At 46.4% G+C, this 27,630-nt stretch overlaps 1 protein-coding gene across 1 annotated transcript; it reads left to right on the top strand.

Annotated features, from left to right (window-relative positions):
• Positions 1-18,315: 18,315 nt before the first annotated feature.
• Positions 18,316-27,386, top strand: SOX11 (SRY-box transcription factor 11). Its single transcript, XM_002758051.6, has one exon. It carries the CDS (start codon positions 18,654-18,656, stop codon positions 19,998-20,000), a length of 1,347 nt encoding a protein of 448 aa, XP_002758097.1. The 5' UTR covers positions 18,316-18,653; the 3' UTR covers positions 20,001-27,386.
• The last annotated feature ends 244 nt before the right edge of the window (positions 27,387-27,630 follow it).

The following is a 27,630-nucleotide window of genomic DNA, read 5'->3' as shown; positions in this document are numbered from 1 at the left end:
AACGTCTCCCGAGAGACCTTTGGTCTCAGGAAGGTCGGCTTGGGGTGCTCCTCAATGGTGAACACGCACAGGAGACTCCCGGGAGCTGCCTCCTGATTCACTGTGTGGGAGCGGGGCCAGAGCCTCTGCATTTCTGGGAAGCTGCCAGATGTGTCAACGCTGCTGGTCCCGAACCCCATTTAAATAGCAAGTGCGCAGCCTGAGTGAGGAAGACTGGCGGCGAACAGATCGGACACAAGCGGGTTCGGGACTCCTCCGGGCAGCCACAGCTTGATCCGCCGCCCTGTAGCCGGGTGGGGCGTCCCCGCCCGCCGCTGCCCTGGAAGGAGCTCTCCGGTGGGTCAGGGCCCTGGCCAGGAGCCACCTGCTCTAGGCGCGCCGCTTCCCCGGGCTCCTCCTGCGTCCCCGCGCCTCCGCCCCCGCCGCCCCTGGCCCCGCTGCACCTGCAGCCGCCGTGCCCGCCCGGGACACCTGCCGCTCCACGGCCGCGCGGGCGGAGGATGGCACCGCAGGTGGCGAGGCTGCTGCACTGGGCGTCCGTGGCGCTCTGGGGGAGGAGGCAGCTGGCAGAAGGAAAGCCAGACGCGGCGGCAGCATCTTAATAAACGGGGTCTCCAGAGAGCTGTGGTCCAGGCAGGTGGCTGGGGGCCGGGTGAGCCCTTTCCGAGAAGGGGGAGCGCCGCTGTGTCAAAGAGCAGCTGAGCCAAAAGCAGAGGGTCCGGGCGGGGACAGAGGGGTCATGACTGCCTGGACCGGGCTGCGTCCTGAGCAGGACGGGAAGCCCCAGGTAAAGACGAAGGCGCCGCAGGGACTCCCGGCCGTGCGTCTTGGGAGGACGCGCCCTGGACTGTCAATGGGTTTTAAAAATCCCAGGGATTTCTGTGGCTGAAATGAACACACACACACTTTACAGTTGCGCTGAAAAACAGTCGGCTTTTCTGTACAGAAGGTAAAATGACGGCAGTGTGTTTTATGAAAGAGCTGTTAAAAACCTTTTGCTCATGTCAGTGACAGTTCCCCCTCGCATTGTGTGTGCGCGTGCGTGTGTGTTCATTTTAGCCACTGAAATCCCTGGGATTTTTAAAACCCATTCGCTCCAAAATGGGTCATCCTGAATGACATGTGGAATAATTAGCATAAAGATCTATACTTGAGTGGTAACTCACAGTAGTACAGCCTTCTTTCCTTTCCTCCTTCCTTCCGTCTTTCCTTCCCTCTTTTTCTTCCTTTTCTTTCTCTTTTCTTTCTTTCCCTTCCTTCTTTCTTTCCTTCCTTCCTTCCTTCTTTTTTCTTTTTTTCTCTTTTTTCTTTTTCTTTCTTCTTTCTCCCTCTTTCCCTCCTTTCCTTCCTTCCTCCTTTCTTTCTTTCTTCCTTTCTTTCTCAAGTATTGTCCAAACATTAAACGCCAGTTATATGTCCCACAGAGATCTCCCTTGAGTATCCAAGCTAAAGAGCTACTCTCACTTTCTACGAGCTATTGGGTCATGCGAGAGTAGTTGAAGGAATGCATGAGTTATATTCCTAGGAAATAAATGCCCAGGATTTGGTCTTACATGAACACCAACACACTAATAAGTGTTAGTTCTTTAACGATTCTATTTAAAGAAAAAAATTACTCAAATGCCAGAAAATAAGGTTTTGTTTTGTTGATTTGAATTAGAGAGCAGGTGAAAACACTGCAATTCCTCAGGACATACATGTAGTATATGACAGCGGAAATAGGAGAGAGAGGTTAATCAGATTAATAACACTGCCAAAAGGCGAACGTCTGCCAAACTTCAGATGTGGATACTCCAAACATGGGAAAGTAAGTGCAACAGTTCTGGACACAGTATCGATCCAGTAATTCAGATGATCTGCAAAATGGTACTCACTTTCCCAGACCTCACCCCCAGCTAATCCTACCCCGATCTACTCTACCTCAGGAAATCTTTCATTTGGGATAACTCTGCTGAATCCTTCTTGAACATTACTGTTAAAACTTCAAGAAAGAGCAAAAAGTCTTCCACCGTGCTTGCCACTGTATCAAAATGAAACAAACTAGTCACCTTACTTGTTCAAAAGCTGGCCTGGGGAAAATCTCTTGAGCTCAGGAGTTGAAGATCCGCCTGCGTAACATAGCAAGAGCCTCTCTCTCTCTCTCTCTCTACACACACACACACACACACACACACACACACTAGCTGGGAGTGATGGTGCACACCTGTGGTCCCAGCTACATGGGAGACTGAGGCAGTAAAATTGCTGGAGTCCAGGAGATCGAGGCTGCAGTGGGCTGTGTCTGCCACTGCCCTCCAGCCTGTGTGACAGAGTGAGATTCTCTCTCAAAAAAGGCCAGGGGTTGGGAAGCAGTGCTGATAGACTCAAATTCATTAAGATGCACTGAAGAATTCATCCAACTTTTTAAAAACATATGTATTGGTATGGGATTTGTGCACAAACATTTCCTAATCTGGGTCTTAAACCTTCTTGCTGCCGATTTAAAAACATGCAGACACACACATGCTGATCATATATATTTAAGCATCTTTTGAAAATTAAGGAATAAATAGTAATTCCTTGCATTTTCTGTGTTATGCTATACAATACTCTTACAAGCAGTCTTCATCTAGGTCTTTATGCAAATCTAGAGACAGACAATGAAGACTTTATCACTCTGATTTTATAGATAAGGAGTTTCAAGGCAATGATATCACCTTCCCAAGGTCAACGGCCATAAAAAGCAATGACATCATTGGGATGCTACTTTGTTTCTGGTGCACTTCTGTTGCTTCATGATTCTTGGACACAGGCTGTCAGAAAAGACATTAGGACAAATAATGCCTGGAGTTGAGCTGAGATTATTTTCTTTTTACTTCGAGGAAGAAAAGGAGGCTGTTCGGGTGCAGGGACGCGTGCCTGTAGCCCAGCTGCTCGGGAGGCTGGGGCTGGCGGTTAGCTTTAGCTTCAGGAGTTTGAAGTCAGCCTGGGCGACATAGTGAGACCCCACCTCTAAAGAAACAATTCTTTTTTAAAAAAACAAAAAAGTGGGAAAGTAAAAAATATCAAGTACATTTTCTATCAAAGTATATCTCTCTTTGCCCAGCCATAGTGGAAAACACTTTGAAGTAATTCGTAAATGAAGTTATTATATAAAATACCTCTAGAGTATTTCTTTTTACTGGCTAAATTCCAGTTTAACATGTCCTACATGTGTATATGTTTTGCCCAATGGAATTATGAGTTCTGTGAGGGCAAGAATTCTGAGCTTTCTCCTTTATGTCCCCAGCACCAAAACCAATGTCTATCTGTCTGTTTGTTACATAATAGGTGCCCATTAAATATGGGTTGAACTGAGATAGAAACCATGTTTTTCCCTAATTATCTGAACATGGTGCCTGGGGCAGAACACACATTTAATGAGCATTTATTTAACAAATAAATAAGTGAATGAATGATTAAAGGATATTGATACTTCCTATCAGAAAATACCAAGACATAAAGTGTTCTGAAATAATCTATTTGTAATGTATTAAACAGGTAAAAATGGCTCTCTTTTCTAATTTAATGTTGGAACATGATTTAAATAGTCAAAATATCCTGTATTCTTGAACAAACCCAATTGGGATGATAGTAGCCAGGGTTGGACCCATTCCAAATAAGATTGACTCTTCTTTTCTTTTTTCTGAGTTGGAGTTTTGCTCTGTCACCTAGGCAGGAGTGCAGTGACACAATCTTGGCTCACTGCAACCTCTGCCTCCCAAGTTCAAGTGATTCACCTGCCTCAGCCTTCTGAGTAGCTGGAATTACAGGCACATGCCACTATGCCCAGCTAATGTTTGTATTGTTAGTAGAAACAGGGTTTCACCAGTTTGGTAAGGCTGGTCTCGAACTCCTGACCTCGTGATCCACCCGCCTCCACCTTCCAAAGTGCTGGGATTACAGGTGTGAGCCATTTTGCCCGGCTGACTCTTAACGGAATTGTAAAAATCAGTACAAACTGTATCTCTTAAGGGAAAGTGGTCATTTTGTCCTGGTAGTATAAGCAGGAGACTTCCACATGCACGACTTCCAACAGTAAGTCCAAGCCTGCGGTGAGCTTCTGATTTAGGATCTGCACACGGTCTTCCCATCATCACGTGCTTTATAGACAGAAACAAGTATTCTATCAAATACACGGAGGGAGTCCCTGGCGACAGCAACGCAGCAGCACTCCCTCGGCAGACCTGCCGGTGGAGGAGAAAGCCTCGTTTGTCTCAGATGGGGCTTTGTTTGGACCGTGAAGTTTGGAGTCACATAGCTTTTCTTCCAACTCCAACTTTAGTTAAAGGTAGAAGTTACCACAGACTCTGAAGGACAACATTCATCTTCTGCGAGGTATTCTGTATTTACCGTATTTATTGATGATCCTGTATTTTCTCTCAACTCCCAATATAGCTGAAATTGTAGAACTTTACAAGTAACATAAACAGGACAGGGACTAAAATGGGCGTGGCTTAGGCAGCGCGCGTCTAGTGGCAGTCCAGCAGAGACAGCCATGCCAACGCTGTGCCCTGCTGGCCTTGTATCAACCCCTTCCACTCCCTGCACGGCCAGGGGGCCACACTGGCAATTACTGTTGCTGGAATTCCATGTCTTATTTTCAACTAGGCCCCTAGCCTGTCCAGAAAATATTTCCAAAGCGATAATAGCATTGAATTTTTTTCTCCTTCCTTTCCACCTCTAGTTTCCGAAATATTCAAATATCTCATAAAAAAAAAAAAAACACACTCATGTCTCTGGAAGAGATGGCCAAAATGCTTTCTTTCCTGGGTTCTACCACAGTTACCAAAGTGTCTTGGTCTGTTTTTGTAAACGTGGCTATAAGCACACAGAAGCTTCATAAAATATTTTTGTATCCTATTTTCAACCTCACAATATCCTCAGATGTAAGTAGGAGGTACTGCGCCATTTTCTCAATGATGAATGAAGGTTCTGACCCATAAACTTCTGTTGGAAAATTCAACATACTAAGTATATAGTGTACCTGTATGTTTCAGAGTACAAGGTGCATGAAAATCGGCCTATAGTTTGGTCAATATCAAATGCAAAAACATCAGTGTTTATGTTCTCCAATTGTGTCTTACTGGTTAATTAAGAATATTGTAAAAAGATTATGTAGTCTGCTTCTTTTTGAAATAAGCAACCTAGTGACCATGCATTGTCTTCAGATTTAAGGCAGATCGGTTCTTTGTGTGAGGGCAGTTCGTATAGTTCTCGTATTTGTGTTTCTGGAAAATATAGTCAAATATAGACTATGTCGGTGGAGTAGGAGTGTTTCTACCTATCATGTTTGGTATTCAATACGTAGTAGAGAAGAGCTCGCTAGCCATTTTTGTAGGGGGCATGTTGTTCTACGGAGTCGTCGCAATCAGCGTGAACATGGTCAACAAGCTTCAGCTGACGTAGCTATGCAAGTAAATGCATGACCAGGAAATACTATACATACCTTTCCTTTTATAGCTCAGGTCCTATTCTTCACAGTTGGAAGCAAAAATAGACACGCTACTATTTCACTTCTGCTCTCATTTATTTACCCAGAATGCTGTTAGCCATCTCCTTGCCCTCTGGTTATAAGAGGTGAAATAGAGGCATGTTACATGGCATTAGGACAGGCAGAGTTAAATCCTGGGAAGAACATCAAATTTGCATGAGCAAGCGATATAACTCCTCCAAGAGCTGGAAGGAGAGAAATGAAGGAAAACTGTACCTAGCTTTGGAGAATCCTAAAAGATACTTTAAAACTCAGAAGAAATTGTTAACTATTGCCTCTCCAAGGTAAGGAGTGCCACCCTGCAGTAGGTCAGGGGTCTATTTATCCCCTGGCTCTGGGAGCACACCGACATGGAGGCTGGAGGCTGCCAGGCGGCCCTACATCCCTCTCCAGCTGATTCAGACTCGTCTGGGATGCATCTGCCCATCACACAGAGAGTCACGTGTGCTTTGAGATGTCCTCAAACTGACCACCATCAAGGTCCCAGAAATTCTTTCGAATTCTATAATTACACGTTTTAATACATACATTTGTGTCTATTTTGGGGGTTTTAGGGGCTCCCAGAAATCTGATTTCCTGATTGTTGGAAAAACCTCCTTGGTAAACTCCTTCTAAAGGAAGGAGATCCAAGGTGCTGAAGTTCTGTCGTTGGAAAATATGTTAGAACTGGAGCACACAAATGCATCTAAGTGCAATACATTTTTTGTTACACTAGATTTTCTTCTGGACAAGCCCCATAGGCCCATGCAAGAGGGAAAAAGCCTGAAAGAGTGGATTCACTGAAATGTTGCTAAGATATTGAAAGCACCACACTGCATGTCACAGGAAAATAACAACTAAATTCCAGGTGAAGAGTAGTATTGAGATACCCGGTACCGTGGCCTGGGCAACGAGCATGGTCACCATATAAGTCAGGAACAGAACAGTGAGACAGAGAAGGGGGAGAGCCTGTGTTCCTCTATCTCTCTTAAGTCTTTATTTTTTTCCTTTTCTTCCCACTCGCTCAAAGTGACGTTAACCTTAGGTTTTCTTCTTCCTGTCTTTATGTCTCAATGTTTTCATTTAACCAAGCACTAGTGAATGCCTGCACAGTATCCAGCACTTAGCTTACCTCGGGGTAGACGCAGAAGAACAACTCGTGCCTCCACCTTTAGGAAAACTCACACTCCATAGCAAAGGCTTCCTTTCAGCCCTAATAGCGTTTTATAGTTCTATGTCTAACATACACAGTAATGACAATGACAATGTTGGCGAACTACGCGTTTTCCTGCATTTGTCGGCTCTTGCTGCCTGCAAAGTATACCAGGGAATGGGCTAGAGGAACTTCACTGTATCACAGCATCTCAGCACTGAAGCGAGGCTTTTTTTCCTTTTTTCTTTTTTGAAATTTTTATTTTAAGTTTAGGACTGCATGTGCAGGTTTGTTACACAGGTAAACTCTTGTGGGGTTTATTGTACAGATGATTTCATCACCCAGGTATTAAGCCTAGCACTCATTAGTTATTTTTCTGGATTCTCTACCTCATCCCACCCTCAGTCCTCCAACAGGCCCCAGTGTGCGTTGTTCCCCTCTATGAGTTCATGTGCTCTCCTCATTTAGCTCCCACTTACGAATGGGAGGATGTGCTATTTGGTTTTGGACTCCTGCCATTAGTTTGCTAAGGATGATGGCCTCCAGCTCCCACCATGTCCCTGCAAAGAACATGATCTCACTTTTCATGGCTGCATAGTGTTCCATGTAATGTATGTACCACATTATCTTTATACAATCCATCACTGATGCCTTTGCTATTGAGAATAGGGCTGCAGTGAAAACACAAGTCCATGTGTCTTTATAATAGATTGATTTATATTCCTTTGGGTATATACCCAGTAATGAGATTGCTGGGTCTAATAGTATTTCTGTCTTTAGGTCTCCAAGGAGTCAACACACTGTCTTCCACAATGGCTGAACTAAGAGAAGAAAGTGAGACATATCCCCTCTACACACACTTTACAGCTCCTCCTTACTTAAGTTACTGAAGTTATCGCCTTTGACCTGAAGAAGATGATAAAGTGTACTCTTCGGTTTCTCACAGAATGTTGCCTGTGTCCCAAAGCCAGAAGGGAGAATGCAGTGCCTATGCATTTTGAAGTTGTGACCACTATATGCAGAGCAATGAAATCCTGCTATGTATGTGGTCACTGGACCTTCCCTCATCCACATCTATCAGTGACTTATTGCCTGTAAAAGAGGGACTATTCATGAAAGCCTACATTTGGAATCAACCTAAGTGTCCATCAACAGACAAATGGGAAAAGAAAATGTACATGTACACCATGGAATACTGTACAGTCATAAAAAGAAGAATGGAATCATGTCTTTTGCAGCAACATGAATGGAACTGGAGAATGTTATGTTAGATGAAATAAACCCGGCACAAAAAGACAAATTTCACATGTTCTCGCTCATTTATTGGAGCTAAATATTAAGACAGTGGAACTCAAGGAGCTAGAGGGTAGAAGGATAGTTACCAGACGCTGGGAAGGGTAGCCTCTGGTTACTATCCTATCCTTCTAACTAAGTTACCAGGAAGCAAGGGTAGGGGAGAGTGGAGATGGTTAATGAGCATAAAACTACAGTTAGAAAGAACTAGTAAGAGCCAGTGTTTGACAGCACAACAGGGCAACGACAGTCAGCAGTAACTTGTTATACATTTTTAAATAACTAAAGGAGTGGAATTGGAATGTTCTTGACCCAAAGAAGTGAGCCATGCTTCAGGTGATGGACACTCTATTTACCCTGATGTGATTACTATGCATTGTATGCCTGCATCAAGGCATCCCATGTACCCCATTGATGTACACACCTACTATGTACCTGCCAAAATTTAGAAATCCAGAAACATTAAAAAGTATGTGAACAAAACGGGAGGTCTATGGTTTTGGAGCTTCTTCTCTGTATTAGTTTGTTAGGGCCGCAGTAATCAATTAACACACACTGGGTGGTTTAAGCAAAATAAACGTATTCTTTCATAGTTCTGGAGTGTGAGATAGCAGTGTTGTGAGGGCTGGTGCCTCCTGGGGCTATGAGGGAGGATATTGACCAGGCCTGTCTCCTGGGCTTATTAATGGCCATCTTTGATCTCTTTACATCATCTTCCTTCCATGCCTGGTTCTCTGTGTCTATATTTCCACATTTTTTTTTAATTGAGACAGTCTTGCTCTGTTGCCCAGGCTGGAGTGCACTGGTGACATCTCAGCTAACTGCAACCCCACCCTCTCCAGCTCCAGAGATCCTCCCATTTCAGCCTCCTGTTAGCTGGGAAGACAAACCTACATCACCACGCTTGGCTGATTTGTATGTGTGTGTTTGGGGGAGGGTGTAATTTTTAGTAGAAATGGGTTTTTACCATGCTGCCCAGGCTGGTCTCTAACTTCTGAGCTCAAGTGATCCTCCGACCTCAGCCTCCCAAGTGCTGGGACTGCAAGTGTGCACCACTGCATCAGACCACTTTTTATATTGGGTTTGGACCCACCCCATTGGCCTTGTTTTAACTTGGTCATCTGCAAAGGACCTAGCTCCAAATAAGGTCCCACTCTGAGATACTCGGGGGTTACACTTCAAAGTATTTGAGAAACATAATTCAACTCATAATATCCCATTCTCTAACCCTTAAAGATTCATGTCATTCTCACATGAAAAATATATTCACCACATCCCAACATCTCCAAAAGCCCGAATACAGTCCAGCGTCAACCCTAAGTCCAAAATCTCATGTAAGTATCTCATCAAATATGGGTACAACTCAGAGTTCAATTCATCCTTAAGCAAAATTCTCTTTCAGCTGTGGATCTATGAAACCAGACAACATTCTCTGCTTATAAAATGCAATAATGGAACAGGCATAGAACAGATATTTCCATTCCATAAATAGGAAAATAGAAAAAAAAAAAAACAGAATCACAAGTCCCAAACAAGTCCAAAACCTATCAGAAAAAATTCCATTCAATTTCAGACTTCCGAAGAATCTTCTCTGGCAAGATTCTCTGCCCTCTGGTTCTCCAACCCTTTCATCGCCCCATCACCCACTCTTGGGGACTTTGTCTAGGAGTCAAGACTGGTCAGCACCAAGCTGTGGATTTTCCACTTCGGAGGGAGTTCAGAGCAGATTGGGGCACCCCGAGACTGGAGCAAGACTCTCACCTGAACACACAGAGGCTGGCGCCTGGTCAGAGCCGCCCTGGAAGGAGAGTGGGCTGTGGGCTCTCCCACAGTCAGGTGGGCAAGTCAGGAACACACTCCAGATATGCCCCTGAAGCACAGGCATGTGATGGAAGGAGGCGAAACACAGTCACCCTGTAAGGTCCCTGTCTGAGCAGGCTGTGTTGCAAGCGATGATATCAAGGGCATTTACACTTAGGAAGGCCATTCAAAGTGGAACCCCCAAAGGGTCATCTGGAGACAGCATTCCCCCGCAGCAGAGAAGGCAGTCCTGCTGTGATGGGTTCACTTTTATAATGACCCACCAAGGGTGCCCAGCGGTGGAATCCTGGCATGTCAAGGGGTGCTCAGCAGCCGAGCAAGAGGCACACAGCATCAGCTACGTGAAGAAAGACCTTTGCCCTTCCTCTTCGAAGCCCTTCCCGCCCTTCCTTCCCCAGCAGCCAGAAGGTAGGACTGGGAGCCAGGAGTGTAAAACACCAGAACTACATCTAACTCACAGTGGGCCTGAGCTAGATGTGAGAGAGGATCTCTGGGCGGGTGGGAAGAGGATCACAGAGCTGTGTCCTGTTCACACCTCACTTCATCCAGCCTGTGAAATGCACCATTTACACATCCAAGTACAGATGCAAATGGTGCTCAAGACCAAAGGAAAATTGTGTTGATTTTTATCATAACATTGACTATCTGCTGCTGTGGGAGAAAAATATAACGAGAAATCTGATACTAACTCAGGTTAAAAGAGCAGCACTGGGACTGAAGTAGGCTGTGGACATCTGCAGGCAACTTGGATTGCTTTATGTGCTTTTCATACATTCCAGATTTCTATGGGAAGCATGTGCTGCTGCCTTTAAATGGAGGAAGAAAAAGTAATAAATACCATGAAGTACCAAAGTCATGGTACTTATATTTTAAAATATAGTGAACCAACAGACTTAAGAGAATGAAATCAAAATAATTTTCCCTAGTTTAGGATTCTGTAGAAGTGACATTTTTCTTCCTGGGAAAACTACAAAATGTTAAGAGCAGAAATGACCTCGGAAGCCATCTAGTCCAAAATGCTGGTAGGCTATAGGTGAGGAGTTTAAACCCCAAGGTGATCAGCTCCTGTTTCTAAGATCACGTGGCTGAATTATATTAGGATGGGGGCAAGAGACAGAGTCTCCCTGGCTCAGATCCACTTCTCTTCCAGGTGTGTCTCTCTAAGGTGCTACTCACCTCTCAGTAGAGGCCTGGGTCCTCTCACCATCCAGCCTCCCCTCCTCCCCCTGTCTGGAAATGACCTTCAATTTTGCACAGCAGCTAATCTCTACTCTAATGATGACCACAGATTGGTAGAATTTTTAGTGAATGCCCTCTCCAAGGAAAGGTCTCTTGTTCGTGCTACCATTACTTAGAATTTAATAACTACTTGTGCATCACACATCTCTGCCTATACTTTACATTGTTTATAAGTGTTTTCAAAGCTGACAGACAGAGACAGAGCACAGAAAGAGCTATTGATGCATGGAGGGCCAGAAAGAAAAACATCAGCAGACACCTAAGTTCAAGGATCAATTACAGCAAAATTTAGTTGATTACAAGGCTCATGGGTCTCAAGGAGGGGGTAAAGGAACCTGGCCACACAGCTTGGTGATCTAGAAAGAGTCCTGGCTAGGGCTTTCCCTCACCCTATCAAGGTGGAGGGGACACGCTGCACCTGACAAAGCCAATGATTCCCTGTTCCCGGCAAGGCCTATGCACAGCCACCCTCCTCCTGCAGTTGTACTCATAAAATCCCAGAAATCCACAGGACACGTGTTTGCCTGAGTTACCAGCCCTCCCTGTCCCCTCTTGGTCTGCATCATCAAAAACAGTGACACATTCGTAGCTATTCACACGGAGGTTTTCTCTAGCTAAGAAGTGATTAAGACAAACAAATCAGGATAATAACCGTGTTTGAAGAAATCAGATTTGGCAAATTTTAAAACTGTGCTTTCAAAATCGATTGTCCATTACAGTCCCAAACACACACACATACGCATTTACAGTCACAATTTCAGAGCCACACAGGTCTTCTTCGGTGTATAAGACAAAGATCCTGATATAAAGGGAACAATGCCTCCAGGGGACCCTGCCCCCTCCCTCGGTGTGTAGGCTGCAACTCTGAGACATGCACTGCAGCGCTGGTGCCGCTACCTCTCTTTGATTTAGATGGAGAGGATGGCACAATGTGCAGGAGCCATCTCCCCACCCAGACCCCTGAAGCCCCCCGCTGTCTTTTTTGAACCATGGCAGCTGCGAGACCAGGCCACACTGAGTAAGAGTGTTTTTTCTTCTCTTGCTCAATAAGAAAAATAACTGTTTGAGGGGAAATTGTTTAACTTCTTCATTAAAAATAATCCCTGAGTTGTCCGATTAAATGTCTGTTCTAGAGCTTGTTCCTCCCACTAAAAAAGGTTGAATAAATATGTTTTTAATGAAAATGAGGTGTGTTTAAACTGCAAAAGATATGAGGTTCTAGCAAATGCCTGGTTAACAGCACAGTGTGAACATGTGAGACAGTGTGATAGGAAACCACAAACATCCCTCTTGTAGCTCCAATGTTACACTGTGTATATTCTCTGTATGTGTGCGTGTGTGTTCATTTGTGTGCTGGGTCATGATATAAAAATCCATTTCATGTATGGTCACAGTCAGAATAAGTTAGGAAGCCCCTGACCTGTGCTATCCTGCCCTGCTGATCCTCTGTGTTTTCCTTAATTGTGAAAAAGATGAAACTAGAGAGGCAGAAAGAAAAGAACCATGCCTTGCTTGCATTGCAAAGGGAAGTGGATTTTGTCCGAATGGTGAAGAGCTTCATGATCATGGCGTTGGCAAGTGCCATGGTCCACGTTTCACATTGGAATGAATAGTCTGTCTGCAGAGTGGGACAGAAAGATCCCTCTGACGTCCATCGCTAAAACATTTGTAGAGCATAGAGGAAACATGGGAAAGCCTAACCGTACACACTGATGCTTCAAACACCGACATATGGTGGTTCAAACATGCAGGAAGAAGAGAACTCAGGAGTGACTGGGGTAGAAAAACTGACTGAGCTTACTGGGATGTGAGCACATATGAAAATGCCTTCATACAGTAATAATTTACACAATAGTTATGATATGCCAGGAACTCTTCCAGGCACAGAAGAAAGAAATATTAAAATGATAAAGACAACATTTATAAACATCCTATTGCGTGCAGCACTGTTCTAAGCACTTCCTATGTATTCAATCCTTATAACAATTTTAACAAAGCAGAACCTGGACCATTCGTCTGCGCGCGCGCGTGTGTCTGTGTGTGCATGCGCGTGGGCGCACATAATGGAACGGTTACTAGTATGCTATTTTATAGACTGGAAAATGAAGGCACAGGAAAAATTAAACAACTTGCGTAAAAGACACTATCAAGAGAATGAGAAAGCAAGCCACAGACTGGGAGAAGTTATTTGCAAAAAAAATATGTCTGATAAAGGACTGTCATCCACAATATACAAAGAAATCTTACAGCTTAGCAACAAGCACATGAAAAACCTGATTAAAAAATGGGCTGAAAACCTGAAGAGACATATCACTAAAGAAGACATACAGAGGGCAAGTAAATGTCTGAAAAGATAGTCCATCTCATATGCCACTAGGGAAATGTAAATTAAAACAAAAATGAGATCTCACTTCACACCTAGTAGAATAGCTAAATCGAAAACAGTGACAACGCCAAATTCTGGCAAAGATGTAGAACAGTAGAAACTCTCATTCATTGCTGTTGGGAATGCAAAATGGCATGGCCACTTTGGAAGGTCTGAAAGTTTCCTATGAAACTATGCAACGTCTTACCACACGACAGACCATCTCACTCTTCGATATTTACCCAAGCAAGTTGAACACTTACATCTACACAAACACCTGCAGGGGATGTTTATACCAGATTTTATTCATAATTGCCAAAACATGGAAGCAACCGTAGTGTCCTTCGGCAGAAGAATGGATAAACTGTGGTATATTCAGACAATGGAATGTTATTTATTGCCAAAAAGAAATGAGCTATTAAGCCATAAAAAGACATGGATGAACATAAAATGCATATGGTTAAGGAAACCAATCTGAAAAAGCTACACACTGTATGCTTCCATATATTCGACATTGTGGAAAAGACAAAAATATTGCCATGGTAAAATAATCAGTTGGTGCCAGGGGTTGGGAGGGTGAAGAATGAATAGGTGGGTGGAGCACAGACGCTTAGGGCCATGAAAATAATCTGTATGACACTATAATGACGGAGACCTGCCATGATACATTTATCCACAGAATGTACAACACCAAGAGTGAACCGTAAATGTGAACTATTCACATCGGATAATTATGAGCTGTCGATGCAGGTGCACTGATCCTAACGAACACACACTGTGGAGGTGCATATTGATAGCGGGGGGTGGTTGTGTACATGTGAGGATAGAGAGCATGTATCTCTACTTTCCATTCATGTTTTCTGTGAACCTACAACTGCTCTAAACAATAAAGTCCATTTTAAAAAATAGAATGTATCTCTCACATAAATAATTTTAAAAGATATGAATTTTGGAGGCAGCAGGTTTGTGGAATTCTCTGGGCACTGATAACTAAAAGTCAAGGGGTACATGGTTAGAGCCATGGCGCTGGGGGCGAAAAGATATTGGAACCGGAATTTTCAATCCAAGGCAGAATACTTCAGAGCCGCACTCTGAACACCGAAGCCGGTGGTTCTCAAACTTCAATGGTGCCTCATTAACAGTGCAATTCAGTGGGTTATAACCGGCATTTAAATAAATGGGATGGAATAGAAAAGAATAAAAATATAGCATGAATTGCACCTAAAAGAGAGAGATTGATTTGTGACACTTTGGTTTCTGCTTTATATGTGTATAGCTTGAGTACTGGGTCATGATGTAAAAAGGTGTTTTATAAAATAGGTCATGATCAAAATAAATTTCAAAGCCGCTGCCCTGTGCTATACTGCCCAACTGCTCAGTTTCAATGGATCACACTCTCTAGTGGGGTAATTCACAGAATAAATCAGTGAAAAGATTAACAACATTATTTTAGCTATGGAAGCATGTTTGATGGATCAAACAGGGTTACAGCATTCACTGGTTCATTGGGTGTGTGTGTGTGTGTGTGTGTGTGTGTGTGTGTGTTCGTTCAGGTAAGGTTGTTTAATCTATACTCATTACCAGGTCTGAGGAGCATTTAAGAAGGAATGACCAGTAGATGGAAGATATTCAGATCCAAATTCAGGATTTAGGGCTGAAGCTAAGATAAATAGATAGAGCTGAACAATGAGAAGTGAACTCATTTCAGGAGAATAGGTAAGGAAAGAAAAAGGGAAAGCACCCTTCCTTCATTTCAGAGATGGGAAATGCCTGTGTTTGGAATGCTTCTAAAAATGGTGTTCAATCAATCAAATGAGTCAAATATTTACCCAGTGGTATTTTTAGCATATTATTTGCTTAGAAAAATGCTTCTTTCCTAAGAAAAAGGGACACTTCTTTTTCTGGCTGTGTTATAATTTTTAGAGATATTGTGAAATATCTTATCTCCTTATGTAATAGTCCTATTAAGTTTTCTTTGTAAAGATGGAATTATGAAAAGATAATAACCATAAAATATAGTCCTTTGTGACTCTAATCAAATGTGACTCTTCAAATTCTGAACACTATGGATCCAACAATGTTTATGATCAATAGAAAAATTATATATCTTGCTTGTAAATAGGTATTCATGTGTAGCAGACACACAAAAGTGAATATTGGTGCTAGAAAGATAACCAATGAATTATTATATGCATTGAGTGGTTTAAAAAATAGCAGATATGTTTCCATTTTACTAAATTAGACTTTCGAGAGGTGCATTATTAGGCCATATTTTCCATTTAGAAGCTTAAAATTCCTCTCAATAATTGGTTAAAGTTGATGTGGCAAACATCTGTTTTCAGAAGTACCTATTATTTCGGTAAGAAGCATGCGTACTCTCAAACATGTTCCCATATTTTTTTTAATGTTATACTTATTTAAAAATTTGCCCTTACGAAGCAAAAAAAGAAAGTATACAGATTATTCTTTTTCTCATGCCTCACTCCACTACATCTAACAATATTAAATACGTGGGGTGACGGCTACAAAATAGCCATCTAGTTCATCTTGTGTGAAAATTGTGAGCCTCTCCTGTATCACAGGGAAGAATGGCTGCAGTGCCCGCCTTCGCTGCCTGCTGTAGCAACCCCAGTCTTTGCTTTATCTTCTCCAACAAATGGCCCGTGTTTCCTTGAACACAAATTACATGTGTTTGAAAGAGCAGACTTTAACTTTATTTCCTCTAAAAAGAGCGCAGCACTATGAGAATAAAATCTATTATTTTTCACTCCTACTACACTCAGATCCTTCTCATTTTAAAGCTAAGCATAGTTTTTGCTATAGCATAAAGATAGCAAGTAAATATGGAATTTGCCGAAGATTTTCAAATAGATTTTCTTTCAGAGGCCAATATGGTAGGTGCCCTCACACTTTGCAAGCAAATAATGAACTGAGCTAAAATATCACAATGCCTCTCTCTAGAGTGGGTTTGTCCCGCCGCTGTGGGGAGAGAGGTGTAGGTCCACTTTGCACTCCACCCCACCCTCTCTGGCGTGGTGTTCCCAATAGCTGGGAACCGTGTAAGGTAAGAGAAAAACAAGACACAGTGCTCGACTTGCGGGAGTGAAGATGAATGTTCACACACTGCCTTGGATTTTATACATCTCCAGACGTCAAGTCAGCTAATATGAGTGACTGTAAATTCTTTTGCTTCCTATGGCCCTGAAAGGAATGAATTGCCAGCATTATCAAGATGTAAATTGGTCTGAATATTCCAAGTATTCGATGCAGTGTTTTTCTTTAGGATGAGTGGGACGGACGGTGCGGGGGGGCGGGGGCAGGAATGGGTTATAGCGATGGCGGTAATTTTTTCAAATAACGATCTCAGAAAAACAAGGTTTTATTTCATGATATCAGAGTCCTCAGAGAAGCGCCAATATTTAAGGAATGTAGTATTTTTGCAGGAAGGGCTCCTGAAAGGAGCAGATGTGGATAACCTTCCCAGTCCGCCACAGCTGATTTCTCTGGAGAAGGGAACCGAGCAGTGTCATAGGAACTGCTCAGAGTTCCCAGATATGCAGGGCTGTGGGGTGTGGAGAAGGCGAGGATGGCGACAGACAGGACCTAGAAAGCGGCGGTTCTCAACTGCCCCCAGAATATTCGTAGAGGTAACGGGGACTCAGTAAAGAAACACAAAGGAGACGAGCGCCGCGCGATTGCCGGGGTCCTGGGCTGCTCGGCGAGCCCCGCGCGCCCCCGGCCGCCGCCCACCTTCCCACCTCCAAGGGACAGATCTGGACGGGAAACCCGCATGCACCTTCTTTCCTCTTTGGTTTACGAGTGACCCAGAAGGCTCCTAGCTCACGATTGCACGGTTTCAGGACGAGGCTGCCGGGGAGGCGCTGGCGACCAAGGAAGGGGAAGGACAAAGAGGAAGAGGAGGCCGGGGAAGGAGACGGGAGCGGCGGAGGGGCGGGGAGGGGAGGGGCGAGGGAGGAGGGAGGGGGACGCCGGGCGGGGGGCGGGCGTGCAGGAGCCTGCGGGACCCGGACCCGCTCCCGAGCCCGCCCTGGGAGTGGCCAGCTCGAACCCGAGGGCCCCGCAGACCGTTACTCCGGCCCCCGCCCGGGGCGGGGCGTTCGGGGGCGCGGCGCAGCCCAACCCGCACCGCCGCGTCCCCAAACACCACCAAGGAGGGAAAACAGACGGAGAAAAAGGACAAAACAGAAAAATGCAAACGGGGGAGGGAGCTCACCGCCTCTCGAGCTTTAAATTGATTTCTTTGCCTTACAAAAAGGGAGAAAGGGAAAAGGAGAGCAGAGCCCACGTGCCGGGAAGGTTGTTGTCTTCAAGCGCCACCTTCCGTCGGCCTGGACCGCCGCGGGCCTCTCGGGAGGGCTCGGGGCCGGGGCGCTGGGGAGCGGCGGAGCGGTGGAGCCCCACAGGGGACGCGCCGGGGAGCAGATGTTCCCACACCGGGGCGGGCGGGGCGCAGCGGACCCGGAGCCGGGCCGAGGCCGCCGTCTCAGGCTTGGCGCGTGCCCGAGTGTGTGCACGCGGGGTGTGAGCGCGCCCCGTCCGCGGTCGCCGTCGGGCCTCCAGGGGACAGGGCACAAAGGCGCGCGGGGCCTCTCCCGGGACCGGGTCCTGGGTCCGCACCGGCTCCGGGACCAGCCGGGTTCGCCCCCGACCACCGGCTCCGCGTGGTGCAGCGCGACGCTCCCGAGCATCCCGGGGAGAGGCGCATCTGTGCACACACGCGGATTTTTTAAAAATAACATATTTCTAGACATGCCTCCTCTCCCCCCACCCCCATCTTCGCCCAGCAGCCTGGAGGGCGGGGTGGAGGGGCGGGGCCTCCGAGTTAATAACGGGAGGTGGGAGGAGCCGGCCCGCAGCCATTGGCTGGCCGGGGGAGTGATGTCACCCATATGACACCCTGATAACTAGTTGGGAGAGAGACCTCAACTTTTTGCAGAAGGAGCGCGCGCGCCTGGGAGAGCTCGGGGTCCGGCTCTTGCGGTGGGAGCCACGAGCCGGAGAGAGGGGTCCCGGGCTGCCTCGACCGCCGTCGCCACCGCCTCTCCCGTTGCGACCGCAGCTCCCAGCGCGCCGGCGGCCGTCGCCGCCGAAGCCACCGCAGCCGCTGTGTGCAGCCTGGAAGGGGGGGCGGGGGGGAGGGGGGGAGCCGCGGAAGCGGGGTGCCGAGGACTTTGCAACTTGCCCAGGAAGGTGGAGGGGTGGGAGGGGGAGGGGGACCTCCGCACGAGACCCAGCGGCCCGGGTTGGAGCGTCCAGCCCCGCAGCGGATCATGGTGCAGCAGGCGGAGAGCTTGGAAGCGGAGAGCAACCTGCCCCGGGAGGCGCTGGACACGGAGGAGGGCGAATTCATGGCTTGCAGCCCGGTGGCCCTGGACGAGAGCGACCCAGACTGGTGCAAGACGGCGTCGGGCCACATCAAGCGGCCGATGAACGCGTTCATGGTGTGGTCCAAGATAGAGCGCAGGAAGATCATGGAGCAGTCCCCGGACATGCACAACGCCGAGATCTCCAAGAGGCTGGGCAAGCGCTGGAAAATGCTGAAGGACAGCGAGAAGATCCCGTTCATCCGGGAGGCGGAGCGGCTGCGGCTCAAGCACATGGCCGACTACCCCGACTACAAGTACCGGCCCCGGAAAAAGCCCAAAATGGACCCCTCGGCCAAGCCCAGCGCCAGCCAGAGCCCGGAGAAGAGCGCGGCCGGCGGCGGCGGCGGCGGCGGCGGGAGCGCGGGCGGCGGCGCGGGCGGTGCCAAGACCTCCAAGGGCTCCAGCAAGAAATGCGGCAAGCTCAAGGCCCCCGCGGCGGCCGCCGGCGCCAAGGCGGGCTCGGGCAAGGCGGCCCAGGCCGGGGACTTCGGGGGCGCGGGCGACGACTATGTGCTGGGCAGCCTGCGCGTGAGCGGCGCGGGCGGCGGCGGCGGCGCGGGCAAGACGGTCAAGTGCGTGTTCCTGGACGAGGACGACGACGACGACGACGACGACGACGAGCTGCAGCTGCAGATCAAGCAGGAGCCGGACGAGGAGGACGAGGAGCCGCCGCACCCGCAGCTCCTGCAACCGCCTGGCCAGCAGCCGCCGCAGCTGCTGAGACGCTACAACGTCGCCAAAGTGCCGGCCAGCCCCACGCTGAGCAGCGCGGCGGAGTCCCCCGAGGGCGCGAGCCTGTACGACGAGGTGCGGGCCGGCGCCACCTCGGGCGGCGGGGGCGGCAGCCGCCTCTACTACAGCTTCAAGAACATCACCAAGCAGCACCCGCCGCCGCTCGCGCAGCCCGCGCTCTCGCCCGCGTCCTCGCGCTCCGTCTCCACCTCCTCGTCCAGCAGCAGCAGCGGCGGCAGCAGCAGCGGCAGCGGCGGCGAGGACGCCGACGACCTGATGTTCGACCTGAGCTTGAATTTCTCCCAAAGCGCGCACAGCGCCAGCGAGCAGCAGCTGGGGGGCGGCGCGGCGGCCGGGAACCTGTCCCTGTCGCTGGTGGATAAGGATTTGGATTCGTTCAGCGAGGGCAGCCTGGGCTCCCACTTCGAGTTCCCCGACTACTGCACGCCGGAGCTGAGCGAGATGATCGCCGGGGACTGGCTGGAGGCGAACTTCTCCGACCTGGTGTTCACGTATTGAAAGCGGCGCCCTCGGCTCGCTCTTTCTCTCGGCGGCGGGTGCAGAGCTGGGTTCCTTGGGAGGAAGTTGTAGCGGTGGTGATGATGATGATGGTGGTGGTGGTGGTGATGGTGGCGGTGGTAGGGTGGAGGGAAGAGAAGAAGATGCTGATGATATTGATAAGATGTGGTGACGCGAAGAAATTGGAAAACATGATGAAAATTTTGGTGGAGTTAAAGTGAAATGAGTAGTTTTTAAACATTTTTCCTGTCCTTTTTTTGTCCCCCCTCCCTTCCTTTATCGTGTCTCAAGGTAGTTGCATACCTAGTCTGGAGTTGTGATTTTTTTCCCAAAAATGTGTTTTTGTAATTACTATTTCTTTTTCCTGAAATTCGTGATTGCAACAAAGGCGGAGGGGGCGGGGCGGGGGAGGGGAGGCAGGACCCGCTCCGGAAGGCGCTGTTTGAAGCTTGTCGGTCTTTGAAGTCTGGAAGACGTCTGCAGAGGACCCTTTTGGCAGCACAACTGTTACTCTAGGGAGTTGGTGGAGATTTTTTTTTTTTTTTTTTCCTTAAGAGAACTTAAAGAACTGGTGATTTTTCTTTTAACAAAACAAAAAAAAAAAAAAAAAAAAAAAAAAAGGGACCATTGCAACTTTTGTTAATTTAATTTTTTTTTTTTTTTTTTTTTGGAGGGAGAAAACTGATGTCTTCTATGCATCCGATTCTTAACAAAACTGCAGGGAGCTTGAAAAAATGCAGACTGTACAAACGCTTACAAAAAAAAAAAAAAAAAAAACTGTGAACTGACTTAAGATCAGAGTTTACTTTTCAGATCAAATTGTTTATGGTTTTACAAATGTGATTTCTACTTGCCAACTTTTTTTTTGTAACTCGTTCCCTTATACCTCCTTGATTGAATACCAGACAGCCTAGACCTCAGTACAAAAGGTATTGAAACATTTTTGATACATAACAGACCTCAGTCTTTTTTAAAAATTAATATATTTTCAGGCGTATTTTTGTACAGTGAAAAGGGAACATTCTTGCTGTGTTTTTTCAGTAAGACTTTCAGGCACTTCTTCCCTTTTGATTTCTTTTTTTTTCCTCTGTTTTTTAGCATGCAAGTATGTTGGTACGTTATGTCCTGGTTTAAAAAGGATTAAAATTTTAAAATAATCCTTGCATCTAAAGGCCTTGTGGTTTAAAAAAAAAAAAAAGCAAACTTTTTTTTGTACAGCTATAGTAGAGATTTGTTCAATATTTGTAGGTAAAGATTTATTGAAAATGGTGATATAGACCTCAGAGCTGTTATCTTAGTTTAAAGATTGTATATGTACTGTACTATAGTAGGACTTTATGTATCTCATACGCTGTGATGTGGATGGGGCCCCAGATGGAAGGTTTGAAACTGGATTCTCGATTTTTAGCAAAAAAGAAAAAAAAAGGCACATAGTTTAAAAAGTTTCTCATTTTGTGCAATATAATCTAAATAAAGTACAGACCATCTGCATATTTTGTAGCAAATGGTGGCAAAGCAGACTCAATGCACTGTCGACATCATTGCCTGTTTTTTTTTTTTTTTTTTTTTTTTGTGCTGGAAGTCTGTATCTTGACAATTTTAATAAATCAGCTGGAACTGATAGAAACTCGCATCGCCAATAGTCTCTATGGAAGTCAAACTGGAGGTCCTGTTGTCGCAGAGCATTCGGCGGTGAGGCTGTTGTGTGCGCGGATGCGGGGAGGCGGCAGGAGAGAATTCTACATTGATGGGGTTAGGCTGAAAGTGTTCTATCGGCAGGCCGATTTCTTTTTCCCTTTCGCTGGTTGTGAAAGACTGGGGAAGGGTGTTCTTTCTCTCTGCCTTCCCTTCCCATCCCCAGCTCCCCATTTCCTTTTTCACCTCCTCCTCCACTCCCTGCCTCTCCCCACCCACACTTGCGGGCGGGCTGCGCGGAGGCTCTTGCGCTGGCCCGGGAGGGGCTCATGGAGGGGACTGGGTTGCCAGCTCGCTTGGTCGGGGTCGTATGCTCAGGGGCTGGTGTGTTCTCCGCGGCGGGCCGCGTCCGCGCAGGGCCTCGCGGTGACAGCCGCCCTGGGCTGAGAGCTCTCCCGGCACTTCTATCCCCGCCTCTCAAAGGGTGGTGACAGCGGTTTCCAGATTTGAATTTTTTTCTGTTCTTTATTTTTGACGCTGCATCTTCGCGTGCTCCGAGGTGGTTGTTGGCGGGGAACGCGGCCGCAGTTTTTGACCTCTAGAGGTGAAGGGGAAAGGGGAGGAAGAAAGGAGAGAGGTGGTCTTTGTCGGTTTCCTTCTGTCCCCCGGGGCCGTGGAGCTGTCGGAGAAAAGGAGGACAGTGCGGGGCCGCTGGGAGCGCAAGGCGCGGCGGGACTGAGGTTGCGTGCGGGTGGGAGGCGGGAGTGGAGGGAGGACGCGGCAGACTGGCCGGGGGCACCCCGAGGAACCTGGCAAGGCCTCTGTGCGATCCGAGTCCCGGCCTCCAGGGTGCTTGGAAGGGCGGAGCAGCTGGTGAGCGCGCCGGGAGCAGGGGGTGGCCGAGAGGGCCTGGGCGGTCGCTCGGGAAGCACACGGCAGAGCCCTGCGGCCCGGAGTCCCCGTCCCCGCCTGGCTCTTCTGGCCTCGCCACCGCGTGCTCCTGGGCGCGCCCCGCCGCGGGCCCTAGAGGCGCCTGCATACTCCAGCGCTGGAGTCCCGGGCCCGCGCGCCGGAGAGGGAAGCCTCGGGGCTGCGGGGTGAGAGAAAGAAAGCAAACTCCCGGACCAGGAGGCCGCCGCCCCTGCGCACCCCGCGCCCTCACCACGCCCTCCCCGCGCTCCCGCTCTGGGGCTGCCCCAGAGCCAGCTTCCCGGGGGCGGCAGCGACAAAGGTGGCTCGGCATTTTGATTGTTCTCCAGGAGCCTCCTGGGGGCTCCGGCGGTGGCTCGGGAGCGACCCACTCCCCTGGCGCTCCCTGCTCGCTGGGTACGGTGCTCCTGTCCTCACCCTCTCGCTCTCCACCATTTTTCCTGACCCGCCCTTGTCCCCGAGCCCTCCCTGCAGGCCCTGGCAGGCGATCGCGGCCGGGCACGCGTGCCCCGGGCTCCCGCCCCCGTCCCGAGCCCCCGCCGCCTCTTTCCCCGGGGGCCTGGTGGAGGGAGGCTGGGAGGCCGCTCGGGGCCTCGCGCGCCAGCCCGGGAGTTCCGCCTCCCGAGCTGCGGCGCCTGCAGCGGAGGAGGTCTGCAGCGGCTAATTGAAACTTGCTCCAGAATCACCACGACTCTTTCACCTACTGAAATGAGTGACCGAGGTTTGGACTTCCATTTTTACTGAGATTTGGCAAAACCCAATGGAAGCGTCCGTACAGTGATTGCAGCTGCAAGGCCAGAGGGGCCCCGGCGCCCTTCCTGCCTCCCCTCCCGCTAGCTTTCGCCCTACTGGAGCAGCCCCCCAACCCAACCCCCCGCCCCCCGACTGCGAGCTCAGGCCTCTCCTCCGCCCTCGCAGCCTCCAGCTCGGGACCTGCCTCCTCCCCAGCCCCCACCCTTGGGATGCGAGGCCAGCCAGCTTGCTGCAGATGGACAGGTTTCTTTTCTGTGGCTTTTTCCTTTCGGTGAACCATCAGATTTCAGTAGTACACTTGGGAAAAGAAGGGGCTAATGGCGTTAACCAGGTTCTCAGTATAGAACTGGATTTCTGGAGTTGTTTACCTTCCCCCCAAACCCCTCGACATGTAGACTAATGCAGCCATTGGTCGTACACTTATTTTAGCCACGCATAGTTGAACCAGCGGTTTACAATCGGCACTTGCCGTGTGCTGGTGACTTTATGCGGCAGCCCTCTGCTGCAGTTCCGAAACTTGTTAACAACACAAACCCATTGATAAGGCTGATCTATGTATTTTGAAAACCTGAAAACTTGCCATGTCCTTTATGTTTTCATCATAGATGAATATGGGACTTTTTCTGTGGTGAGGTGGAACCTTTCAGCAAATTAGTCAAGTAATAATTTGGCCTCAGAATGGGAAAAGATAGTCAAGATTTTTTTTTTTTTTTTTAAGCCTTGTGGCGTAACTTGACAGAAAGATAAAAGTAATTGGTTGGCACTCTAAATTTAAAACCTGTTAGAACTCAGGACGGGCTCTTGAATGCGCTTTTAACAATATTTAACGCTGTTTTGATGAGTACATTATGAGAATCATTCTTAATGAATTCTTTGTTGAATGTCTAAAACATAATATAATACACAAGGTATTCTTGCCACTGGATAGAGTTCAATAAAACTTTAATTGATTTTTTTTTGTTGTTGGTCTCTTAAGTAAGTCTTATTGTTAACTAAGCATTGACAGAATATCTTAAAATGGTAGCATGGGGGCGGGGGTTGGATGCTGTGTGCTCGGCAGCCTAGCCAGTGGGGATCCTGCTGTTTATTATAAGTAGTTCACAGACTCTGATGGCATTTTGGTAAGCTTTCCATCTTTAAGAAATTGAACCAGCATTCTCTTATTAATTCCTTAAACTGTGGAAGTAATTTCCAGTTCTTACACTCTGATATGCATCCCTTTTATTAAAAAAAGAATGCTAATAAAAGGCAGTGTACTTAAACTGTGCTTTGCAAATATTATGTATGTTATGAATGGCTACAGACACTGGGCAAATTATTTGTAGAATGATGATCCTTTCGCTAGAAAAAAAATCATTAAAACTCTTTTGGGCAGATATCTTTCTTTTTAATGTTAATCAAGGGGAAGTGATTTAAATATGCATGAATGTAGCAGTCAGGGTGGTTTAGTTGTTTTTTTTCGTGAAAGAAAAAGACTCAAAAGACAAGACATTTTTCTCTTCTCTGGGAATTGAAATCATAATCATCTGATATTAATACAGTACAAGAAATTTACATTTGTTTTTTACTTCAGAATTTAAGTGACTTTTGCCCAAGGAATTTGAAAAATAAGGCAAATAAGTTGCTCTATTTTAAAGTAGTCATTCAATATAAATATATTATATCAATCTTAACTTTTTTATTCTCTGATATGATTAATAATATGTATATTCTTACTTTTCTTCTAATGGGCATATGTATCCTTGTGGACACTTTGAGAGAGATTTTCTTGGACTCTCCCATTTATAGACCCTTTATACTCTTTTACTGTGTGGTTCCCTGCTTTTAACAGATTTCTGAGGCAAGTATATTTGTGCTTTTTTCTTATGTAGGAAGACCAGCGAAAATAGTTTACTGAGTTGTCGATTTTATCAGTAGATAAGAAACTTTCTTTATTACAGTTTCAGGGAAGATTTTTTCAGGATATTTCTCAGTTATTCTAAGGGCCAAATTTTATAAAATTTCCACTAAGGAATGTCAGTTTCAAATACCCTTTGTATAGCCTAAGCCTGTGAGGATGACAAGAATGAGCCTTACCTATCCTAACACAGGAATTTCCAAGTTCCCAAAGTAACTGTCTCCATGTAACTCTTGACATGCTTTTCTGAGATTTGGCTTATTTTTATTATTGGTTCTTTCTCACTGTTCATTCTATTTGATTTATTCTGCAACATCCCTTTTTATTTGATGATCTGGAAAATTCTGCTCTTTTATAACAACTCAGGATTTTTTTGTTCAGTTTTGTTTTTTGCCCCTTCCTGTGGAGCCTACATTTTCAACTATAATAAAGATGAAACAAAATTGATGAAACTGAGCTCTCTTCCATTTTACTTACTGCTGGCTTTTTTTCCCTTGATTCCTACCATATCGTCTTTTTTTTTTTTTTTTTTTTCATTTTTTTTTTAACACTACCTATATCTATTAGCTGCCTAATTAGTTGTATCTGTTCCATGTGGATGCAGTGAGTTTATAAGAGAATTTCACAAACAAGTAGTTTTTTAGTGAACTTAAAATAAACAGAATTTTAAAGGAGACCTATTTTTATACTCAATAAAAGCACAAAAGTGCAGAAAGTATAAAATGGCTTACAAAGGGAGACACAAGTCCATAATGTCCCATGTATAAAAGTAATAACTTTATTGGGTAGAGATATTCTTACAAGATCTAGCACCTCTGCCAGTGCACAGATAGGACTGTTTTAAATGATTTGGGAACTTTTGGTTGCCTGCAGTTGCAAACAGACAACTTCTCTACAGAGAAACAAACCACTAAAAGCAATATGATCTAGTTGAGATGCGGTTTCCAATGAGCAATTGGTGAATTTAAGCAACCTGGATGTGCATATGTGGAGGCTCCTGTCTCACTGTTTGATCAAACTTCTTTTATGTCGTAATGCTAAATTGATTTTCTCTGCTGTGGAAATGACAAAATAAAGCAACATGACAGAAAAAGTTTTAAAATGCATTAAAAAATAGGATTTCCTCTAGGCTCCTTGCAGAGATTCCTTTAATAAGATGCTTATCTTATTTTCTTAGACACATCACATTTCCCCTTCCAAAAAAAAAAAACAAAAAAAAACCCAACAACTGTATCTAATTTATCATATAAAGAATTCTGATCAAATAGATATTGACAAAGGGCCCTCTGTCACATTTTTCTTCATCCAGCTTTTGTTCAAAACCAGTACGCCTCCTCCCTTGAATCACATAGGGAGAAACGTTACACGCCATTCTCATTAATTTCCCATTTCGTCTACTTTTACTCTTGTACATATGTTGTGGGTTTAAGAGTCTTTTGCATTTGTTCTGTGACACCTTTTTTTGAATGGACTGTTTTAAAACGGAGGCCTCTTTTTCCGGTTTGGGACTCCTCGTGGTGATGGCATCCCATAATGCTTCTTGGCGGCCACCAGGACAGAACCACCTGATGTGTTAGAGCAGTTTTCAGCATGACACTGTTAACAAGTGTGTATTTTCCAAGGCCACATGAAACTTACTTTCTTAGCCACTCCAGGTTTGGGAGCAGAAAAGCTGAAAAACCCTTTTGTGTAGAAGTTTGAGTGGTTTGTGGGGGGACCTTTTTTAGAGTTTGCATGCCAGCGCACGACCTATTGCTGTGAAACAGAGAGAGGGTAAAGCTACCTGAGGCAGTGCGCTGGAGGCTGAAGTGTTTGATAGCACTAGGGGGGAAAGAAAATGCATGGCAAAGTTTCGTCTTCTCGTAGACTAGCATGCAGAGTGTAGTGTGTTGAAACGGTGTATGACATTGCTGTATCAAAGTTGTAAAATTAAGCATTATTTATTGAAAACTATGTATTTTTTTGTAAAAACCTGATCACATAGAGAATATCAGTGGCTTGTGCTCGTGCTTCAATCGAACCAGCTTCTTAACCCACCCCCCCCCCCTTGGTATGCAGTGTTAATGCTCAGGGTTGAAAATAGTACACTCCAATGTCTCTTTTGCAAGAGTTTTTCACAGAGGATTACATTTGTTCAAAAGACTCTAATAAAATTGTGTGATCAATCTTCACGTGTGGTTTTTATGTGACTCTTTTCTAGTTTTGCATTTGATAACCACTGTTTAATTCTTAAAATGTTGTCTCAGACCAGATATTAGGGACAGGCTTGAAATGTCCCAATGTCTCAGCACCCACATGGCTGTCAGCCTCTGCAGGAGGAAGTGGAAAGTGAGTGCCCTGGGCGGGCTGGAGAGCTGCCGACCGTGGGAATAAGCATGGTGATCACATCTCGATATAGTAAACTGGCAGATAGAG

The sequence above is a fragment of the Callithrix jacchus genome, chromosome 14, assembly GCF_049354715.1.
Source record: "Callithrix jacchus isolate 240 chromosome 14, calJac240_pri, whole genome shotgun sequence".
Lineage (NCBI taxonomy): Eukaryota > Metazoa > Chordata > Mammalia > Primates > Cebidae > Callithrix > Callithrix jacchus.
Note: the sequence above shows the minus strand (reverse complement) of the source record. Positions and strands in the feature narration are given on the sequence as shown.

Bases quoted from the DNA above. Each gene is read 5' to 3' on its own strand.
- SOX11 (XM_002758051.6), top strand. From the start codon at position 18,654: ATGGTGCAGCAGGCGGAGAGCTTGGAAGCGGAGAGCAACCTGCCCCGG.